The following is a 19,041-nucleotide window of genomic DNA, read 5'->3' as shown; positions in this document are numbered from 1 at the left end:
GTCCAGGTCCCCCTGAATGACATCCCGTCCCTCTGGTGTATCGACAGCACCACACAGCTTGGTGTCATCTTGTCCATGATTATGAACATTTAGAGAACTGCGAAGTCCAGCTCCGGTTTTGTATCACATATCCCTAAAACTGGGATTTTTTTTTTTTAATGTAAAAAGTACTGCTTACAGATACCCAGTGTTCTTGGAAATGGCTTGTGTTTTGATGCCGAAGTCCCAGGGCCTGTATATACAGACGGGGATAAAGGGAGATATAAGTAAGATCCTCCGTATCACTAATGCTGCTAATTGCCCAGGGAAGTATCTGCTTACGTGACCAGGCACAGCAACTCCACGCGTGAAGCACTGGCTTCTTCATCTCATACTGGCAGGATTTGGTGAAATAAAAGGGAAAAGCAGAAGATTTCAGCAAGCACGGTACCGACTACCATACTGTCCTACAGCCAGTAAAGGGCAGGCTGTGAATCCAAGCTCAAATCCTTGTTTGGGGTGTAATCGGTGTGATTAACACCTAACCTAACAATGCTTAGGACTGGAGACGGCATGGGGACACACACACCCCCCCGCAGAGCTACTGGGTAGGACGGACGCCCCCTTAGCAACCCTCCCCGTCGCGCTGGAAGACACTGTGACGGCAAACACAGCCCCCCCAGCCCCCCCGGGCAGCCACCCGCACCCGTGTCACACACACCCCACGAAACGCCACCAGCTGCCCCCCACCGGGGCTGCTCCCCGACTGGCCGGCAGCGCGGGGGCGGCCGCCGCGGGGCCCCGCCTGCGGGCGGTGCCGTGGGCAGACCCGGCCCCGTCCCCGTCCCCGTCCCCTCTCGTCCCCGTCCCGCATCGCGCAAAAGGGCTGCTCGGCGCCGCGCCTGAGGGTGAGTGAGTGCGGGCCGGGGAACCCCCGGGGGGGCGGGGGGCGCGAACGCACGATTATCCTGATGGTAAAGAAAATATAGCAGGCGGGGTGGCAGCTCCTCCCCGGCTTGCCCTTTGTCCCCGCGGGAGGGGGTCCGCAGGAGGAGCGGAGCGCGGCGGGGCCCTGCCCGCACCCCGGCGGGCTCGGGCCGAGGCTGGGGCTCGCCCGGGGGCGGAGGGGACGAAAGGCTCTCCTGGCTCTCGGAGGAAGCCTGAGCTCGCGTCTGGTAGCCCGGCCGGAACCCAGGCGTGGGTCTGCACAAGGAGACTTCATCGGCTTTGCTGACTCATAGTAATAATTAGAGTGTTAGGGCAAGTTTGATAAGAACCCTAATTGCCCAGGGAAGCGGTTGAGGCACCATCTCTGGAGGTGTTCAAAAGACGGGTTGACATGGTGCTGGGGGACATGGTTTAGTGATGGTTTTGTTTTGTCAGAGTTAGGTTGATGGTTAGACTAGATGATCTTGAAGGTCCCTTCCAACCTAGATGATTCTATGATTCTAATTCTGGAGTAAAAGCACCCCCAGGGAGCTCTTCTGCTGCAGCTCCCAGCCCGGGCTGTGTCATGCTCCGGAATCTCCTGGTTCTGTGGCTCCGGCCCGAAACGTTGCTGCGTGGAAGATAGAAATTAGGGCTTCTGCACCGCACCTGGGCTTGTCAGCAAAGTCCTTGCGGCTGCAGACAAAGGTTGCCCGAAAGGCACCAGAATCCGGACCCAGCCGTGAGGTGTGCCATCGCAGAGGGGCCCAAAGTCCTGAGCGCTTCAAAGTGCTTTATGTGGCTCCAGGTTACCGGAGCAAAGGCTCGCAGTGGAGTCTTACACCAGCAGCGTGAGGAGTAGCAGCTTTATCATCCACTTGGTTTATTGCTGGGCTGTGGCCGAATCTCTCTGCTGCTAGGAGAAAACCCCAGATTATGACTTTTAGCTCTTTGCTGCTAAGATAAAACCCCCGATTATGATTTACCGCTGTGAAGATAAAATGCCTGGTGCTTGCTGGCAGGCGGGGGTTCTCCACCAACCTTGTAATTTGGATGGGGGAAAATGTGACCACCAACCTGCTCTACTGGGTGGGAGCGTGTTGTATTTTCAGCGTGTCACCTGGCAGGCGCTAACGTCTATTACACGTGGGTGCAGCCGACTTTTCTTCATTACTGTAGGTTTTCAGTGTTCTTACTGATAACGGTTTATCAAACTTCGAGTGGATGGAGCCAGCTGTTGTCTTCACCTTGCTCCATCAATAATAATCCCTTTGCAAATGAGAAATAAAACCCTCTAGTCCCTGAAGGTCCCTCGTGAGGGGTGCTGGCGCTGCTGCAATAGGAAGCCTGTTTGCACCCATTCCATGAGGTGGCCTATTTTCCCCCACAGTGACAGATTGTGCTGGTGGGACAGTGCAGGAGACACCAAAACCTTGCCACGTGGTGGAAGCAACCAGGTGGAGGTAGGCATCAGCTGGGGTTCAGTTTGGAGAGGATATTGTCTCACTGCTGGAGAGGGGTCTCTGCTGTCTTCTGCTGTGCTCTGTCAGGCAGCACCATCTTGGGTCACCATCATGGTTTGAGAAGCCCACAACAATTTATCGTCGTTTAGACAATTATTCTCTCACTCGATGACCTCTCTTTGGGAAAAAAATAAAGAAACCTGAGGGTTGAGGTGTAAACAAATTTAATAGACTAAATAATTAACATTCATAATACTACTAAAGAACCAGTATCGATCCCCATACCAATATAAAATATACAAGGATTATACTCAGCCATTGCTATCAGCAGGAAGCTGTGCACCCCCAGCAGGGACAGCAAATGTCGGACACTGCGAGCGCTATGGCTTTGGGACGAAGGGAAGGGCTCAGGGGTCCAGCATCGGGGCAAGGAGTTCTCTGGATCGCAGCCATTAAAGGAGAGAGAACTTCACAGCAAACTTCCTAATTTATATTGAATGTGACGTTCATGGTATGAAGTAATCCTGTTGGGCACCCTGGGTCAAGTGCCCAGGTCTTGCTCTTCCTCATCCCTGCCCCTGGCAAGGCTTAAAAACACTGAGGCCTTGAAACCCACATACCACAGCCGGTTATAAAGTAAATATTTTCATGAATCCAGACACCAGAGTCTTCTAAAAGTGCCATTTTCCCAAGCATTAGAAGATAAATTAGTCCCATGTTGCTCAAACCAGGACAGTCACACCAGACAGACAACATCTGAGGTTTGGGATTGTGCAAGAGGACCTGTGCCAGATGGTTGTGGGGAAGGGCCCTCGTGCTCACGTGCAGCCGGGGAGGGTTCCAGAGCGCTTGGTTGTTGAGCACCTCCCAGCACCATCAGCTGGTGGCAGGTCCAGCAGATGGGGAGCGGGAAGGAGGGGGAAGCATGCAACGCAGCCTTGCGGCGGGGCAGCGTGGTGGAGGCTGCTGGATTCGCCTTCTGCTCCGTGTTTCCTGGAAGTCTCAGGCCTGTGCGCCTGAGATTTTGCATTTGCAGAACCGTTTGGTGCAAACCACAGGGACCCCGGTGTCTCCTGGCCAGCAGCCTTGCTCGTGCAGATGTTGGCAAGTGCCAGCAGCTGCGTGTTGCTGGGGGCTGCTCACTGACTTGTGACTCTGAGAGGGTTCCTTGAAGCTCCAGGGGTGAGCATCACTCATCTGGCCAGTGCCTCCTTACCAAGAAGGTGGTTGTTATTGCTATTGTGGTAGGTTTTATTATTTCATGTAAGGATGACCTTAGTGGTACAAACTGACGGTTCGTGTAGCCCAGCTCCTTTCAGCTCCGGGGATTTCCGAGCCAGTTTTCGTTTGTCTGTATTACAATTCCCAACTTACCTCCTATGCCCAGATCTTGGGTGTTTTGAGTTTGAAAACCGCCTGCGTTTGCACCGTCCCTCGGCAGGGAGATGAAAAATCACCTCTTTTGGTTTGCTTTGAATCCCGACCTCCCTGGCGGCCCCCGGCTCCGGTGTTGGAAGTGGCCGTGAACACTCGGTGTCTTTCCTCCTCTCCAGAGCATCCCTGCAGGCACAGCACTGGGTCCGTGAGTTGATGGGACTTTGCCAGCCACAGCCAGAGCTGGTGGGACCCACTGTTGGCTGTTGTCCTGCTGTGAGCTGGAGGCTGGACTAGGGTCCTCCAGACACCACGTCCCACCAACGCTTAAGTGATTTTAAGGCTTGCTTGATAGGAACTGGGCAGGGCGCCCGTGGTTTGTACTGCTCAATACCCAGCAGGCACCAACCTGGAGGTGTCACCAAGGGAGGTGACAAGGGAGGTGACAACTCCCCAAATTTCTCCCTTCCTTTTGCCACCCCCTGTGCTAGGAGGGCTTGGGATCACGCTCAGCAACATTTCCACACGTGCGTATCTGCGTGGAGCGGGCTGCCACTTCTCCAGTCACACCCCAGAATAGTTAACGGGCTCTCTTTCCGTGACAGCACCAAGATGGCTGTTCTCTCCAAGGAGTACGGCTACGTCATGCTGACGGGGGCTGCCAGCTTCGTCTTGATCACCCACCTCGCGGTGAAAGTGGCCAGGGCCCGCAAGAAGTACAATGTGGAGGTGAGTGCTGGGGCTGGGGGAACGGGAAGGTCAGAGCCGGTCTGTAGGGGACAAGCTAGGTAACGCCTTGCTTATTTTTGGGTGACTTGCTGACGTTTCCTGCCCCAGCGAACGGGTACAGAAGGGATAGAGCTGCCGTTCTGGCTCTCCAGACGGGAGCAGACGGCACGACAAGAGCTTGGGGTTTGGCACCGAGCGGAGACGGCTGAAAGCGCAAGGCTTTGAGCTCGGAAACGCTGATGAGCAAGAAACCTCACAGCCCTTTTTCCCCTGTAAAGGCGGCTGGTGCAGCGCTGGGGGCAAAGGGTGGTGGAACAAAAGCGACGGGAGTGTTTCTCAAGCTCAGAGGGAGCACGTGAGCGCCATCACAAGCGGTTTTGCAAAGTGACCTTCCCTCCGCATCCATGGAGGAGCCCGCGAGCCGGGCAGGGCTGTGGGCTGGGTGGGGATGGCTGATCCTGCCCGTGAGTCAGGGCGATGGCATGCGGAGGCTGCCGTGCCACTTGGCTCTGAGCACAAACGCTCCTCTGCAGTTTCCCCGGGTCACTCGGGGAAGTGGCAAGAAGGGGTGGGAGCAAGGACAGCCCCGGGTGCGTGCTGTAGGCAGTGTGTGCCTGTCAGGGTGACCCCCCCTCCTACTGCATGCAGTCAGGATTACACCAAAGGTGCCCGGTGTGCGTGGTGCGCAGAGCGCTGGATCTCCTGCTGGGAGAAGACTCTGCAGCCAAGGGGCAGCTCCTCAGCTCTGCAGCGGTGAGGAAGGCAGCGTGTCCTTCCAGCCTGTTCTGGGTGATGTCCTCAGTAACGCTGCTTTGCTCTCCCCTGCAGAGAGGTGGGATTTAAACAAGGAGGTCACCAAGTACCTGGCTGTCTTCTGTTCAAAGCAGGGCCACCTCCACAGTAGTCAGGTTGCTCAGGAACGGGCCTGGGTCAAGCAGCAATTTCAATAAAGCATTTGTGGGCCACAGGGCAGGAGACAGGCTCTAACTTGCAAACGCAAGTCAATCTCGAGAGTGCTTATGCCACACTGGGCTACCTCTTGCTGCTGGAGAACACCAGGTTCCCGAGGCCAGACCGCGCTTGCTTATGTTTTGCTGCTGTGGTGGTTTCTTTTTGGCAGTATCCAACCATGTACAGCACAGACCCTGAGCACGGACACGTATTCAACTGCATCCAGCGTGCACACCAGAACACGTGAGTACCATGTACGAATGCCGACCTTGAAAATACACAGGGCTGTGGAGCAGGGTTTACAGCTAGAGACTCGCTGCTGCCAAGTGCTTGGGTTCAGGCTCAAGGCTTGAGGAAAACACACAGCCAGGTGATGCTTAGTAGTAGGGCCATGCTGGCTCCTTACCATCCTGTAAGCCATGAGACAGGGCTGCGAAGCAGCATCCTCTTCCCCAGTGCCCAAGTCTTCGCCTCCATGAGTGGATCTTAAGATATTAGAAATCTTGTTTCCAGAAGAGCCTGTCTGGGGGCTGCTGATCTGTTGTGCTGCCCCCATCTCCCTGAGGAGAGGCCTAAGTCCCACCCAGCTACTGTGGACCAGGCTGCAACAGCACATCAGCAGGGTGCTGGAAGGAACAACTCCTGGATTAAGAGGTGGCAAGTAGCATTTAGCAGGGTCTTAGGGCACAAAACAGAAAGAGCTGGTGGCCTTGGAGAGAGGCACAGACAGGGAGAAGTCCCTAAAAGATGCTCAGATTCCCTTTTTCCTCTATCTGTGGCCATAGCATCGAGCGTAGTTCTCCAGAGCACAGAGACTCAGAACAGTAATGCCCAACAGAGCCCTTGGCAGGGGATGCTCGCAGCTTCTGCATTTCTAGCGTTTCCTCTTTGTAAGCAACTTGAGCACAAACATAACCTCCTCACTTTATTTTCAGATTGGAAGTTTACCCTGCCTTCCTGTTCTTCTTAGGCACCAGTGGGATCTACCACCCGGTAAGTGATGCTACAGTGCAGGTCTGCAGGACAGCACTCTGCCCCTGCTCCCTGCCTGGGGGGGCAGCAGGACAAGCTAGCCCCTCTGGAGGCAGCAGGCTGCTTCACTAGCCACATTGCACTTCACAGCTGTGCCCCTTCCGAAAATGTAGTTGTAGAAGGTCTTGTGCAGGGGAGCCACAGGTATTTGATAAACTCATTAATGCTGCTTCAGCTTTAGACCCCTTTCCTTCCCCTAAGGGTGCCCTGTTGGACAAACTGAAGCATTCACAGCCTCCAGTTCATGAGTGAGAAGGGTCTCTCCAACCCTGCCTGGCTCTTCCAAGCCCTGCAGGGTCCTGCTGGGCTTACAGCAGCGCTACTCAGCAGCTGGTTGCGTGGAGGACAGGAACCCTTTGCTCCCCTTCTAAGCACACTTTCCATAAAAAGTTTATCTGATAAGAATAGATGGGGAACATGGTAATCTTCCCACTTACTTCCACCACAAAGGAGGTGTGTGAAGGATCAAAAAAAAAGCCTGGATTATTTTTAACTGAAAGATGTAGACAACTCGTGAGGAGGCGGACATGTGGGAGAGGCCAAAACCAGCAGGTCTTTCTTTGCCACCAGTAGACAAATCACGCCTTTCTTGAATATTCCTTTTTAGAGAGGGAAGGAAGCAGCATAGGCAAATCTGGCAAACTGGAGGCACGCTGCAGCAGGCTCTACATTAAGAGGCAAGGTGGGAGTTTGTAACACCTGCAACAGGAAACCCTGTACACTTGCTGGAGGCAGTAGAGTGGGGCTTGGGGCAACAGCAGCCTCCAAGACCATGGCACATAGCCTGGCTCACTAACTGGACAGTGATGAAATGAGATTCTGCACCTGCTGCCTGTATGACTTCACCATTTCTTGCTTGGGAAGAGCTGTGCTGCAAAAGAGCAAGGCTCTGCAGCACATTACACGCTACCTCCCCATAGGTGTCATGAAAGGACTCCTCCTGTATAAAACTCACCCTTATGTGCTGCATCAGTCGCCCACCACCACTGGGCTGACTCCCAGCTGTCTTAGCAAGGTCAGGACCCATGCTGTAGTTGGTGATCACTTTGAAGCAGGGCTGCTATAACAACTAAGCGCATTTAAGTGGCAAATCTCCAAAACCTTTAATGCTGCTTCTTTGTCTCTAGCGGACTGCCACAGGGCTTGGTGTCACCTGGATCCTTGGGAGAATCCTTTATGCCCACGGCTACTACACAGGAGGTAGGTCTTTACCCTGCAGCACAGAAGGTTCTTGGAAACTCAAGTCCACAGTGGCCTCAGGGCTCTTTTCTCCAGCTCATGTTGAGGAGTGTCGTGGTTTGGGCCAGACTGGCCACTGAGACAAACGACAGATACTACACTTGATCACTTGAAGCAGCATAAAGCTTCCAGTCAGGGTGTGGAGAAAAAGGGTGCAGGTCCACAGGCTGCTAACTCCGCAGTACGTTTTTCCTACTGATGAAGAGCACTAGTCTAATAACAGCACAGACTGAGGGTAGGTACATGGCCTGAGCTGCTGTTTTGCCTTGAGGTATTTCTCTAGTTCCTGCTCCCTCTTTAATTTTCAGGGTGGGCTAGTCTCTCAGCGATGGGCTGCTGAACTGACAAAAGATGTCTTTTTTTCCAGATCCAAAAAAACGAAGGAGAGGGGCCATTGGTTCAGTTGCACTCCTTGGGCTGGTGGGCACAAGCGTGTATTCAGCTTTCCAGCACCTCGGCTGGATCTGCCGGGGCTAACTGCCCATCATGATGGCTGTCTAGGAAACTAAAGAAAGTTTTGTTGTCTTTTCTTTTAGAAGTTTTCATTTTCTGTTTGTTTTTTTTTCCTCTTCATTCAATAAAAGGAAGTTGTCAATTCTGTATTTTCATTCTAAAGTTATAGAGAGTTTTCTTAAGTTTTGCAGAATGCTGGAATGACTCTGGTTTTGTAAGGACTACAGAATTCTGCCCATCAGGCAGAGATGTCCTAGCTTTTATGATTTTAGTGACCAAAAAACCTTCTTACAACATGTTTAACCCATACAGCAGCAGCCTTATTTCTGTCCCCCTCAATTCATGCCACTCTGTGATAAGATGCTCCAGGGTTAATATTTATTTGATTGCTAAAAAAAGATGTAGGTAAACATTTACAGTTGTTGCTTCATCATGTTTATAAAGAACAGTAGGCCTATAGGAAGGAAGTCAAATAGCTTTCGCTTAAGAGAGGCAGCACTCTATCCTATGCTGGAGTTTGCTACCGCTCTGGTTATGCTCCATACTGTGTGGAGATGAACTCTCAGGGCCATACCTGTCCCAGGCAGCATCAGCCCACCATCCCCACAATATTTTGTCCCACCTTGGAAGTGAGGTTCAGATAGAAAAAAACCAGAACTTGTGTTTACAAGAGGGATAGAGGGAATACACAATCCTACCCTTAAGGCTTTTATGTAGTCAGAGAATAGACAGAGCCTCTAGCTACAGCATATCAATGTGTCCAAGAGCTTATATGTGCACCGAGTAGGGTCATACCTGTTAAGAAGCCAAAACCAAAGTGGACTAAGGGTGGAAGGCAATGGGGTTCAAGGCACACAGCAGGGGAGGCAGCCTGGGCCAGGCCTCTGGTAACCCCTACATAGCGGCACAAGCTGCTGCTGAAAGCCATATTGCTGCCTCCTACTCTGAGGTTTCCCTCTTCCACCAGACAGGACAGAGAGGCCCACAGGCTGAGCCCTGTGTGTGCATTCTCCCTTGCAGGAGCAGGGTGGCTACATGCTGCTCCAACAATGTTCCCCCCCAGGCACTTACAATTTTGGAGCACTTTATTGCTGGGTACATGATCCACATCTCTGGCTGACAGGCAATAAGTGGCTGATGCTCCCTTGAGCAGGCCCCAGAGCCACTAAAACACAGATTCCACATCACCCATCTCCACACAGACAGTCTTCAGCTGCGAGTAGTACTCGATGGCCGCCCGCCCGTTCTCTCTGCCAAATCCTGCGGGAGACAAGTCATAAGTGAGAACACAGCTCCAGGCAGTGCCAGGTACCACTCATGCCCCCTGGCACCAGCACATAGTCATACCACAACACAAGCCACCTCACGGTAGCGCCTCTGATCAAGCCCAGACTAATAAATGGATGAGTTCAGCTGCAAGGAGGGTCACGTATGTTAAAGCTCGCCTCCTTGCTTTCTCACTATAAAGTTGTAATCCATTCCCCAGCTTCCCTTTCAGCTCCCAGTGTGGCATTCGCTTCTTAGAGGCACAGCAAAGCGCGCTGCTGCCCCAGCGAGAGAAGGCTCGCATCTGCCATCACAGAAACAGGCACATCCTCACCCCTGTGCAGGAGGGCTGAGCCCAGGGGAGGCCAAACAGAGCTTACCTGATGCCTTGTATCCTCCAAAAGGCAGCTCCACAGGGCTGATGTTGTAGTTGTTAATGAAGCACATCCCAGCCTTGAGAGCAGCCACTACCCTGTGAGCCTTCTGGATATCCCTGCAGGAAAAAGGCAATTCAGCTGGATCCCTTCCCATTCGTCCCCTCCTACCCTACGCTGTCTCTGCCTGCTTAAATGATGTAGCACCTATTCCCAAAGACACTTAAAACTGCATTTGAGAGGGCAGGACAAGGACACCAGCAAAGCAGACCGCGGCAAGCAGCCAAGAGCTGTCTTTGCATGCTTTCAGCAGCATGGCAGGCTCCTGGTGCAAGTCTCCTGGAGATTCAGGAAGGCAGGCAGCAGGCCAAGCGCAGGCTGGAAGGAGTGTGAAGGACAGCTGGGCCCACCTAACCCCTCAGGAAAAATTAGGAGGAGATGCACAGTCATGCACAAAGTTCCCTTTTGCCAATCCCTTGCTCCAGCTTTTCTGGAATAGGGTATCTGTGCCCATGCCAGGCACCACAACAGGAGCCTCAAATACTTCTCCTCCCCTACCTAGACTGCTTCCACACCATCCACGCTACCCAGTCATACCTGGTGAAGACACCACCTGCCAGGCCGAATTTGGTGTTGTTGGCTCTCTCCACAACCTCCTCCTCTGTGTCAAACGGCAGAATGGACATGACAGGCCCGAAGATCTCTTCCTTCACACATGTCATGTCATCTTTGCAGTTCCCTGGAAGCACAGCAGAGCACATGTCCTTCAGAAGGAAGAGTTAGCAGAACAGCCTGTGCATTCAGCAACCCACAGGGCCTTCGTGACAGCACTCAGCACAACACGCCACAGCGTGGCACAGCCCCCCAGTTTGGCTAGCAGAGGAGCAAGTACCACCCCGCATCTCAAGGCGGCAAAGACACTAACTGCACATGTCCCGTCAGACCCTCCAACAGCAGAGACTTCTCTGGACACAGTTCCTAGGTGCCTCAGCTCTCCGTAGTACACCCAAAACAGTGCCTGTCCACACTGTGGATGTACACAGAGACAGGTTATGCTGAACCTAGCTTTCTACAGAAGAAACTCAGCAACATCCATGTAGAAGACTGTAGTATCATGAACAGGAAGGATCATACCTAGCACGCAGGGCCGCATGTAGTAGCCGTTCTTCAGCTTCGGGTCATCTGGCACATACAAGTCCCCACCACACAGCACCTGTGCTCCCTGAAAAAGAGCCAAGCAGAAGGTAGGCAGACACATCCAGGAGCATCCTACTCGGCTGTTGCAGCTCTGGCTGGCCCATAGGTTTACAGTCCTATCAGACAAACCGTGCCTGTGCCCTCCCTGGTGTCTCTCCAGATCAGGACTTCTCACTGATAGATCAGAGTCAGGGAGCGAGACCCATTCTAAACACCCAAACAATGCTGGTTTGGGGTGCAAGTGCCACAGGAGCCAGTGCAGGTTGGAGGGAAGCAACTAGAACTAGGAGCAGATTCTCAGCTGGCATCACATTAACTTCCACAATTTCACATGGTGTGAATTCCCTCATTAGTGAGTCTACCAGTCCTTTAGTACTCCATCTGTCAAGAAACACCTACCTCCATCAAATGCCCCACTTTAGAGATGGGCATTTCTTCCCTCCTCCCCCATTCCTCTTCCTGTTTGCAAATTCTCATCTAGCTCTCCTGGCTTTCACTTGTAGTTCCTCTTCTCCAGCACACCCCCAAATTGGCTACACGTAGTCATATACCTAGGACTGACATTTACAACATCTTTACGCTTTACAATAAAAGCTGGAGAAAAAACAAAAAAGCCTGGGTAGATCTTACTGCTTTTAAAGAGATTGTTACCAGCAGGCTGTAAATTTGGCCTTTGATCCTTAGCAGGCTCTTTCTCCAACCAACAAAACTGGAACCCAAATGAGATAACGGCCAAGTGTGTAAGGTGTCACCACAACTTAAAACCAGCCCAAACATTACGGATTATCCCATTTTACACACTGCCATGCTGGTACTTCACAAACTCTAGAACTTGGCAACATCAGGATATGAAAAGCCATGTCACCTTCAACGCTGATTCAGAGACAGGCACTGGGTCACTTTTAATCTAGTGGCCCAAAATACCTATCGAGGAATTTAAACACAACAAAAAAACAGCTTAACTGGGAAGGCATGAGTCAGGAAAGCAGCTGCCTGTCCGGCTAACAAGAGAGAGACATGTTTCAGGGCAGTCACAAAGCAGCATCACAATCTCACCTGCTCCTTTGCCTGCTTGATAAAGCCCTGGACACGATCCAGGTGGGGCCGGTTGATGAGAGCTCCCATCCGTGTGTCTTCCAGAAGCGGGTCTCCAACTTTGATTTTCTGGGTGCGTTTCACCACCTCCTTTGTGAAGGCATCCAGTATCTTCCTCTCCACAAACACCCGTGTGCCATTGCAGCAGACCTGGAACGGAGGACAGGCAGCTCAGAATCAGACACGCAGCACTCTGCAGCCCTTCCCTGCTTGGGTCCTGCTACAGGGCCTCTCAGAAAAACCCCTCCACAGCTGCTAAAATAGCTAACTTGTCCCCAGTGACAAAGATGACCAGATTACCCTGCTGCTCCTGACTGCACTGAACGGGTCATGCTGAACACAGTGGTATTGATGCCACCATGTGGCAAAAACGCATCAAGTCACAAGCAGGAGAGAACTTGAGATGACTTTCCAGTTCCCAGAGATGACCCTGGTAAGACAATTTTCCAACAGGATTACAGAAAACCTGCAGCATGTGGGGAGATCCCAAATTTCGGACGGACAGACCCCCCACAGGGCTGTGGCTCAGCACACCAGACTGGAACCTGCTGAAACCAGCACAGCTTCTTCTCAGCTCTGTGCACCGGGCACAAGAGCAGCTGCTCTGATCTGGGTACCAGGTACTAAAGAGGCTCCACTTCTGGGAAGAACAGGACATCGGCCAAGGCACGCTTTACTGGGACGCCCTGCACTGGCTTTTGCAAGAGCATCCCTTCTGATCCCTTGTGACACTGCACAGGGAAATAGGCACTGAGATGGGTGCTTCAGGGCATCCCTCATCACACAGGGTCACAGGCTGGCTCTGCCACCTGGTTCTCAAACCACCCTGCCGCAGCGAGGATGACTGCTCCTGCCCTGCAGACACATACCTCACCCTGCGTAAGGAAGTTGGCCATGAGGGCTCCGTTCACGGCGTTCTCCAAGGCACAGTCCGAAAAGATGATAAGGGGGGATTTGCCCCCCAGCTCCAGGGTGACCGGTTTGATCCCTTTAGCTGCCATCTCCATGATCTGAGGGAAACAAGGACAGAAGAGACAAGTGACCCACTGGTAAATGGGAAGCTGGTGGGAAGAGGCAAGAGATGCTCAAGAGGAGAGTTCCCACAGGGCCCTTCACCAATAACAGAGGCAGCACGAAAGGCAAGCTGGGTTTCCTAGATGTGTTTAGTTCAGACTGGGGACAGTCTCAGAGGGATTGGGGTTTGTTTTTTTGACAAAGATAAAAATCAACAAAACCTGAGGAGTCATTTGCAGGAAGTCTTGTGCTCAGCAAAAGCAGAGGACAGCTGTAACTGCATCTGTGTCACTGCACCCCATAGGTACACACAGGTAAGGAGAATACAAGGGGCAACATTTCTCCTCTTTCAAATCAGAATTTATTCTTTTAAGTCTTTTTAGGAACTTTTAATTTTTCGAAAAATAAATTGAGGCTAAGAAATTCACAGAAACTAACTTCTTGCTTAAAACCAGTGAGTAGTATGCAGCTAAACCAAACTATTCCTGCCAGAAACGCTCACACATTTTCCCAGTGCTGCTCTGCCTTACCTACCCTCCTCCCCACATAGATACCCACTGTAGCAGCTCAGAGACTTCACTGCAACCAGGGGCTAAACAAGTGATGACCAAGGGGCTCCTCTGAAAGGACCGAGTGCCCAAGCCCATGGCCCAGTGGGCTAACTGGAGCCCCAGCGTAACCCTGTACGTGCAAGCTCCTTGCTCAGACCCCAAAATGCCAACTTGCACCCCATCTATACAAACCCCACGCACAAAAGCTCAAGGAGGTATCGACATCCACAGCACACCAGAAAGGCTGGCACTACAGATCTCTTGTGTCTCTTGAGTGAGAAGGTGCCTTTACCTTGACGCCAGTTGGCACACTGCCGGTGAAAGAGATTTTGGCCACATCTGGGTGATGACAGAGGAACTGGCCTGTGGCCACTCCACCCTGCACCACGTTGAAGAGCCCTTTGGGCACACCAGCCTCTGTGAAGATCTCTGCCAACCTCACCACCGAAACAGGGGTGAAGGGAGAGGGCTTGAAGACCATCGCATTGCCTAGGGGAACCCAGACAGAGGGAAGGTGGGGTTAACAGCCAAACTGCTTTAGGCAAAAGAACAGCAAACAAACAAACCACCCAACACAATGAGTTTGTCTCAACAGATCTCAGAAAATCCCCTCAAGAGAGGAGGAAACAGTTTCAGCTGAACACTGCACCAGTGGAAGGGAGGAACTGCACCTTCCTGCTGGGAAGGGCTGGGGGAGATGGGGCTGCTGGTCCTGCACTGGTAGACACTTCCAGGGACCTTCCTTGTCCGGCACAAAGCCAAGCGATCTGCCTTTTTCCTGATGCACTCCTGCCCTCTTAGCATATACCATGTTCCCGCTTCCATTTCCTTTCCCTTTCTGCAAGAGCAACAGCCTGAAGGTTCTGATAATCCTTCAACACCTCCTTCAAGGGAATCTTACACTTTATCCCCCAAATGACTCTCCCCCACACGATCGTTTGGCTTCAAAGAGAAGCCTGCGCGGGCAGAGCGTCTCCATTACCACAAGCCAAGGCCGGGGCAGACTTCCAGCAGGCAATCTGGAAAGGGTAATTCCAGGCTCCAATCCCAACACACACCCCAAGGGGCTCTCTCCGAGTGTACCCAAAGGATCCCCCAGGAAGTTGGATGTGTTCACCTGCAAAGAAGAAAAACAGCCAGAAGGTAGAGAAGAGCAAAGTCCCTTCCTGTCTTACCAGAGCCTCAGCAGCCAGATCTCACTTTGATTGGGACCAAGAGTCACACAGAAGGTGCATAAGTGCCCACAGAGCACGGCAGCACTAGGTAGAGATCTCTGAAAATCCTTCCAAGACCTTTAGAAAAAGGAGTAGTCCATCTTTTAGAGAAATAAACAGCAAAGATGGTCTCGTGCCACGGAAATTACCAGAGCATACGAGTGGCAGGACAGAGAGTAAAGAGCAAACTCCAGTAACGTTCTCACCAGCTAGAGATCCTGCCAGTCCTGCATAATACTCCAGGCACTGCCACGATATGTCGATGTCCACTCTGGCTTCAAAGATGGATTTCCCATTGTTGATGGTTTCCAAGGTGGCAATTTCTTCTCTTTGCTCCTGTAAGAGGCACAGGACGGTGACAACGCGTCAGAAAAGCCCGTAGTAGAAGACAGCCACTTCTCAAGCATGCAACTCCCGAACAAGGCCCCGCCATCAGTAAGCCAGGCTCTGCCGTGAGAAATTGTCATCTCTAAAAGTTACAGTCGCAGCTGCTATTTATCAGTTTCCCAGTAGCGACTGACCACAGGGGAAAGTCAAACAGACAGCCGCTGGGGTTCACCGCTAGTCCAGTCTTGCGTAACACCCCTGCTTACCTAAAAGATGAGCAAACCTGAAGTCAGAAGCCAGCTGGCAAACAACGATTAAGATTCACAGAACTAAAGCGGGAGGAACAGCAAACAGTAAGTTCCAAATGGATGCAGAGGACTTAGTGAAGGATGGACAAAGCAACACAGCTGGGAAGCGCCCCTTAACAGACCATCTCCCGGAGAAGAAATGCCACCCTGCTGCAGAAGTCTGGCAGAAAGAAAACAGTCTTCTCATCGTGTTTACACACTGGGGGAAGGAGGTCTGGTTTCTTACAGATCTGTGCTTCGATGGGAGTCAACTCCAGTGCCCAAGAACATCTTACCTCGCAAAGAAGTTTGTGACAAAGCTAGCTTACTTGCATCCTCTTTCCCACACGTATTATCTGGTGTCTAAGATAGAAACCAGCATTCCTGAATTTTTTTTTTTATGGCTGAAACAAGACACACTCCAGTCACATGACAACAGCGTCCCACAGGCTGAAAGTTCAAAAATCTTACAGTTACGCAATTTCAGCTTTGAAATCACGTGCAGTGAAGCTTAACGTTTGGAGGTGTGAAGAGAAGTATGAGCCTTGCAAGATTTTGACTGGATGGCTTCAGCTTTATGTCCGTTACCAGAATTAAGGTACACAGCGGCCTTGAACAGAGCGATAAGACCGAAGCCCTGCCCAACCCACTGTCTCTTCTGGTCAAAGGTGCATTTAACCCCTGTGCTCCTCCTGGAGCTCTGGAAGTCCTCCTGGAAGGCCCCAACAGCCACATTAACCCACAAGAAAGCTCAGAGACAGAACCACCCCTCTCCAAAAGGGGAGGCGAGTTCCCAAAACGTACCCGAATAATCCTGGCAGCCTCCAGCATCACCCTACTCCTCTCCATGCCAGACATCTGACTCCATATTTTAAAGGCAGCCTTTGCGCTCTGCACGGCCAGATCCACCTCCTTCTCCCCAGAGCAGAGCAGCTTGCATATCACACGACCTGGGCACATTTAAAGCAGGAAATAAATAAGACAGAAATCTCAGAAGAGGGGCATTAAAAAAAAAAAAAAAAAAGAAAAGAAAATAAATACGGTTTATCTCGCATCAAAGCCCAAAGACATCAGTCCAGCCACCTATACCGAGCTACAGAACTTCATGGTACGGGTCCCACTGACTCGTAATTGGCTGCAGAAGAAGTGCTGCGATTCAGCTGGTCTGAATTAAAAGATACGCCGTTCTCCACAGTCCTTCTAGTTACTAATTAGCTCTAATTGCTACAGAATTCCTCTCTTTCCCATTGGAGTTCGTTATACATCTACCAGCAGCTCCAGGACTCCATTACACGTTCCCCAGAAGGGCTAAACGCTCTCTTCCTCGCAGTGATTCTGCTGAAACTTCGGGATCTCCAATTAAAAATAATAATAACGGAAAATTGGAAGTGTTTAAATCGCGTCACTTGCCAAGACCAGGGCGGCCAGGAGAAGCCGAAGGCACCCGGCCCTCGGGGGCAAGGAACACGGGAGGCAACAGAGGGGGAACCGGCCCCGCAGCGCCGGTCGAACCCCCCCCGACACCCCGAGCAGGCGGCGGGGCGGTACCTGTGGCCGGCTCGTACACCTCCTCGGCCTGCCCGCCGTCGGCCGGCTGAACGCGGGCCCCCGCCCGGTAGTTGAGGGGCTGCTGGACGGTGAGGGTGCCGGTAACGCTGCTCATGGCGAGGCTGGGAGCGAAGGCGCAGAGCCGGGACAGGAGGTTCGGCAACCGCGATTGCACCAGCATCCGGGTGGGCAGGCGGTGGGCTGGGGCGACCCCACCGGCGAGGAGCTGCTTTCCCCCCCACCCCGTGGATCCACCCCCGGGAAACACCGCCCCCCCCCCCCCCCCCGGCCGCCTTTTACCGCGGGGCCCCGGGTCCCGTCCCGCCCCGCCGCGCAGGCGCGTGCCGGTGCGGGGAGGGGCGCGGGCCCCCCAGGCGCTCTGTCTCCCCCTGGCGGCGCGGAGGCAGCAGCGCTCCAAAGCGCTCTCCCTGCGCTCATAAAGCTGGTGTTTTGTTGGTTTTTTTTTTTTTCATTCGATTTCGTAGATTCTTAAGAATTCAGAGCTTTTAGGGGGCTGAGGATAGGAAAGCTGTTCTCCCCGGTTCATTGTAACGATTAACAGCCCCCAGGGAACTACTGTATCAAACCAACGACAGCAGAAGGCAAGCAGCGATCCGCTCTAGCCTAATTTTCAGGTAATTTCGGGATGTGCAAGCGACAAAGTGTGGTGTGATGCAAGGTGGGCAGAGCTGTTGAGGGGAGTTTCTGACAGTAGCAGGGAAGATTACCCTACTGCACGTATCACCTCCAAAGTCATCAAGGTGCAGTTTGTCATTATGCTCGATCAGATTGGGCTGTCTTCGTTAAGATCCCACAACCACAGGCTGCGGAATAAGCTACTTCTAACAAAGCTGATGCACCCAGGTAACAGCTGGGGCTCTTCTGGCTTTTCTGTGGGATCAGGCCCTTAAACTACGAGAGGCTCCACAAGCAAAACAGGAATTAGGCAGCCGGGGCTGCTCCAGGTTGAAATTTATAACTACACTGGACATGGTGGTAGGTCAAAAATGCAGCATCAGTGTATGCCAGATGCTTTCCTTCACCTGCCAAATATTTGTTTTTGAGAGGCAGAACACTGTACAGGGGTTCCACACTCATAATTTATCTTTAAATAATGACAGAAAAATGCCCCATACTTATTAGCGAGGATTAATCCTGTAATATGGTAATGCACATGCTCCACACAGCCATAAGGCACGGATCCATCCTCTTGCCAGGCCTCTAGTCAAAAACTCCCAGTAAGAGGTACCACGTGATAAACCTCTGGTCACAGAAGCAAGAACTCAATAGCCCCCATGGGTCAGCACGCCAGCCTAACTTGAGAGCAGCAGCAAGATTTATTCACCCCTTTTAAACAAGGTGAGTGGGTTCCAGCCAACGAGGCTGAAACAGAGAATTATTTGGCAAAGCAGAAGACAGAGTAGAGAGCTTCCTGGCCTGAGGAGGAAACCATTTAAGATGCAGACTGGTCATCAGGCTGTTTAGCGAAAAAACCAAGGAGCACGAGCAAAACCGCTGCTGCCATAACCACTCAGGCAGTAAAGGGTTCAGTAGCAGTGGATGGCACTGGCATAATTTAGCAGTTCACTCAAGTAAAGTGTGAAAGTAAGGTTTGTTGTAGATTCTGCTTAAGGAACTGACTTTTACAGAAGCTGTATAATGCCACAGAAGCCTCTGTAGGACTCTACTCTGCCCCAGGCTGACAGGATGCCCAGAAATACTTGCAAACTCCAGAAAGACAGCCTGGCACAGGGGCAGGTTCCAGTGCCTCCTGTCACCACAGCCAAGAAAAAACTCACCCTCCATGTTGGAGGTGAGCACACCTTCTCGCCCAGGTCCATACTACACAATGCTACAGCTAGTGTGTCTAAGACGAGAGTCACTCACAGCATGGTTGCTCTGGATTTTCCAAGTTATCTAGTTTGCAGATCTTACTCTCGCTACCCAAGTTGATTTCCATGCCATAGACTATATCAACCGCACTACATCAAGGTATGTTCTACTTGTCCTACAGCACAATT

General features: G+C 52.1%; 2 protein-coding genes across 2 annotated transcripts; one reads left to right on the top strand and one right to left on the bottom strand.

The window, feature by feature from the left end:
• The first annotated feature begins 788 nt into the window (after window positions 1-788).
• On the top strand, window positions 789-8,301 carry MGST3 (microsomal glutathione S-transferase 3). The gene is made up of 6 exons (XM_074152338.1): window positions 789-887; window positions 4,349-4,472; window positions 5,593-5,666; window positions 6,359-6,416; window positions 7,583-7,655; window positions 8,062-8,301. Exons 2-6 carry the CDS (start codon window positions 4,356-4,358, stop codon window positions 8,169-8,171), a joined length of 432 nt encoding a protein of 143 aa, XP_074008439.1. The 5' UTR covers window positions 789-887; window positions 4,349-4,355; the 3' UTR covers window positions 8,172-8,301.
• Window positions 8,302-8,504: 203 nt separating this feature from the next.
• Window positions 8,505-17,295, bottom strand: ALDH9A1 (aldehyde dehydrogenase 9 family member A1). Its single transcript, XM_074151587.1, has 11 exons — window positions 17,021-17,295; window positions 16,277-16,422; window positions 15,065-15,194; window positions 14,627-14,761; window positions 13,937-14,133; window positions 12,949-13,089; window positions 12,041-12,229; window positions 10,922-11,009; window positions 10,385-10,526; window positions 9,794-9,906; window positions 8,505-9,407 (listed from the first exon to the last, which is right to left on the bottom strand). The coding sequence occupies exons 1-11, from the start codon at window positions 17,199-17,201 to the stop codon at window positions 9,313-9,315; spliced, it is 1,557 nt and encodes a 518-aa protein (XP_074007688.1). The 5' UTR covers window positions 17,202-17,295; the 3' UTR covers window positions 8,505-9,312.
• Window positions 17,296-19,041: the final 1,746 nt, after the last annotated feature.

The sequence above is a fragment of the Numenius arquata genome, chromosome 8, assembly GCF_964106895.1.
Source record: "Numenius arquata chromosome 8, bNumArq3.hap1.1, whole genome shotgun sequence".
Classification (NCBI taxonomy): domain Eukaryota; kingdom Metazoa; phylum Chordata; class Aves; order Charadriiformes; family Scolopacidae; genus Numenius; species Numenius arquata.
Note: the sequence above shows the minus strand (reverse complement) of the source record. Positions and strands in the feature narration are given on the sequence as shown.

Bases quoted from the DNA above. Each gene is read 5' to 3' on its own strand.
- MGST3 (XM_074152338.1), top strand. From the start codon at position 4,356: ATGGCTGTTCTCTCCAAGGAGTACGGCTACGTCATGCTGACGGGGGCT. The intron at 4,473-5,592 runs GTGAGTGCTGGG...TCTTTTTGGCAG, and splicing joins GCAAGAAGTACAATGTGGAG to TATCCAACCATGTACAGCAC. The intron at 6,417-7,582 runs GTAAGTGATGCT...CTTTGTCTCTAG, and splicing joins CCAGTGGGATCTACCACCCG to CGGACTGCCACAGGGCTTGG.
- ALDH9A1 (XM_074151587.1), bottom strand. From the start codon at position 17,201: ATGCTGGTGCAATCGCGGTTGCCGAACCTCCTGTCCCGGCTCTGCGCC. The intron at 16,423-17,020 runs GTACCGCCCCGC...AAATGTGCCCAG, and splicing joins GGTGTACGAGCCGGCCACAG to GTCGTGTGATATGCAAGCTG. The intron at 11,010-12,040 runs GTGAGATTGTGA...GCTCTTTTTCAG, and splicing joins TCAAGCAGGCAAAGGAGCAG to GGAGCACAGGTGCTGTGTGG.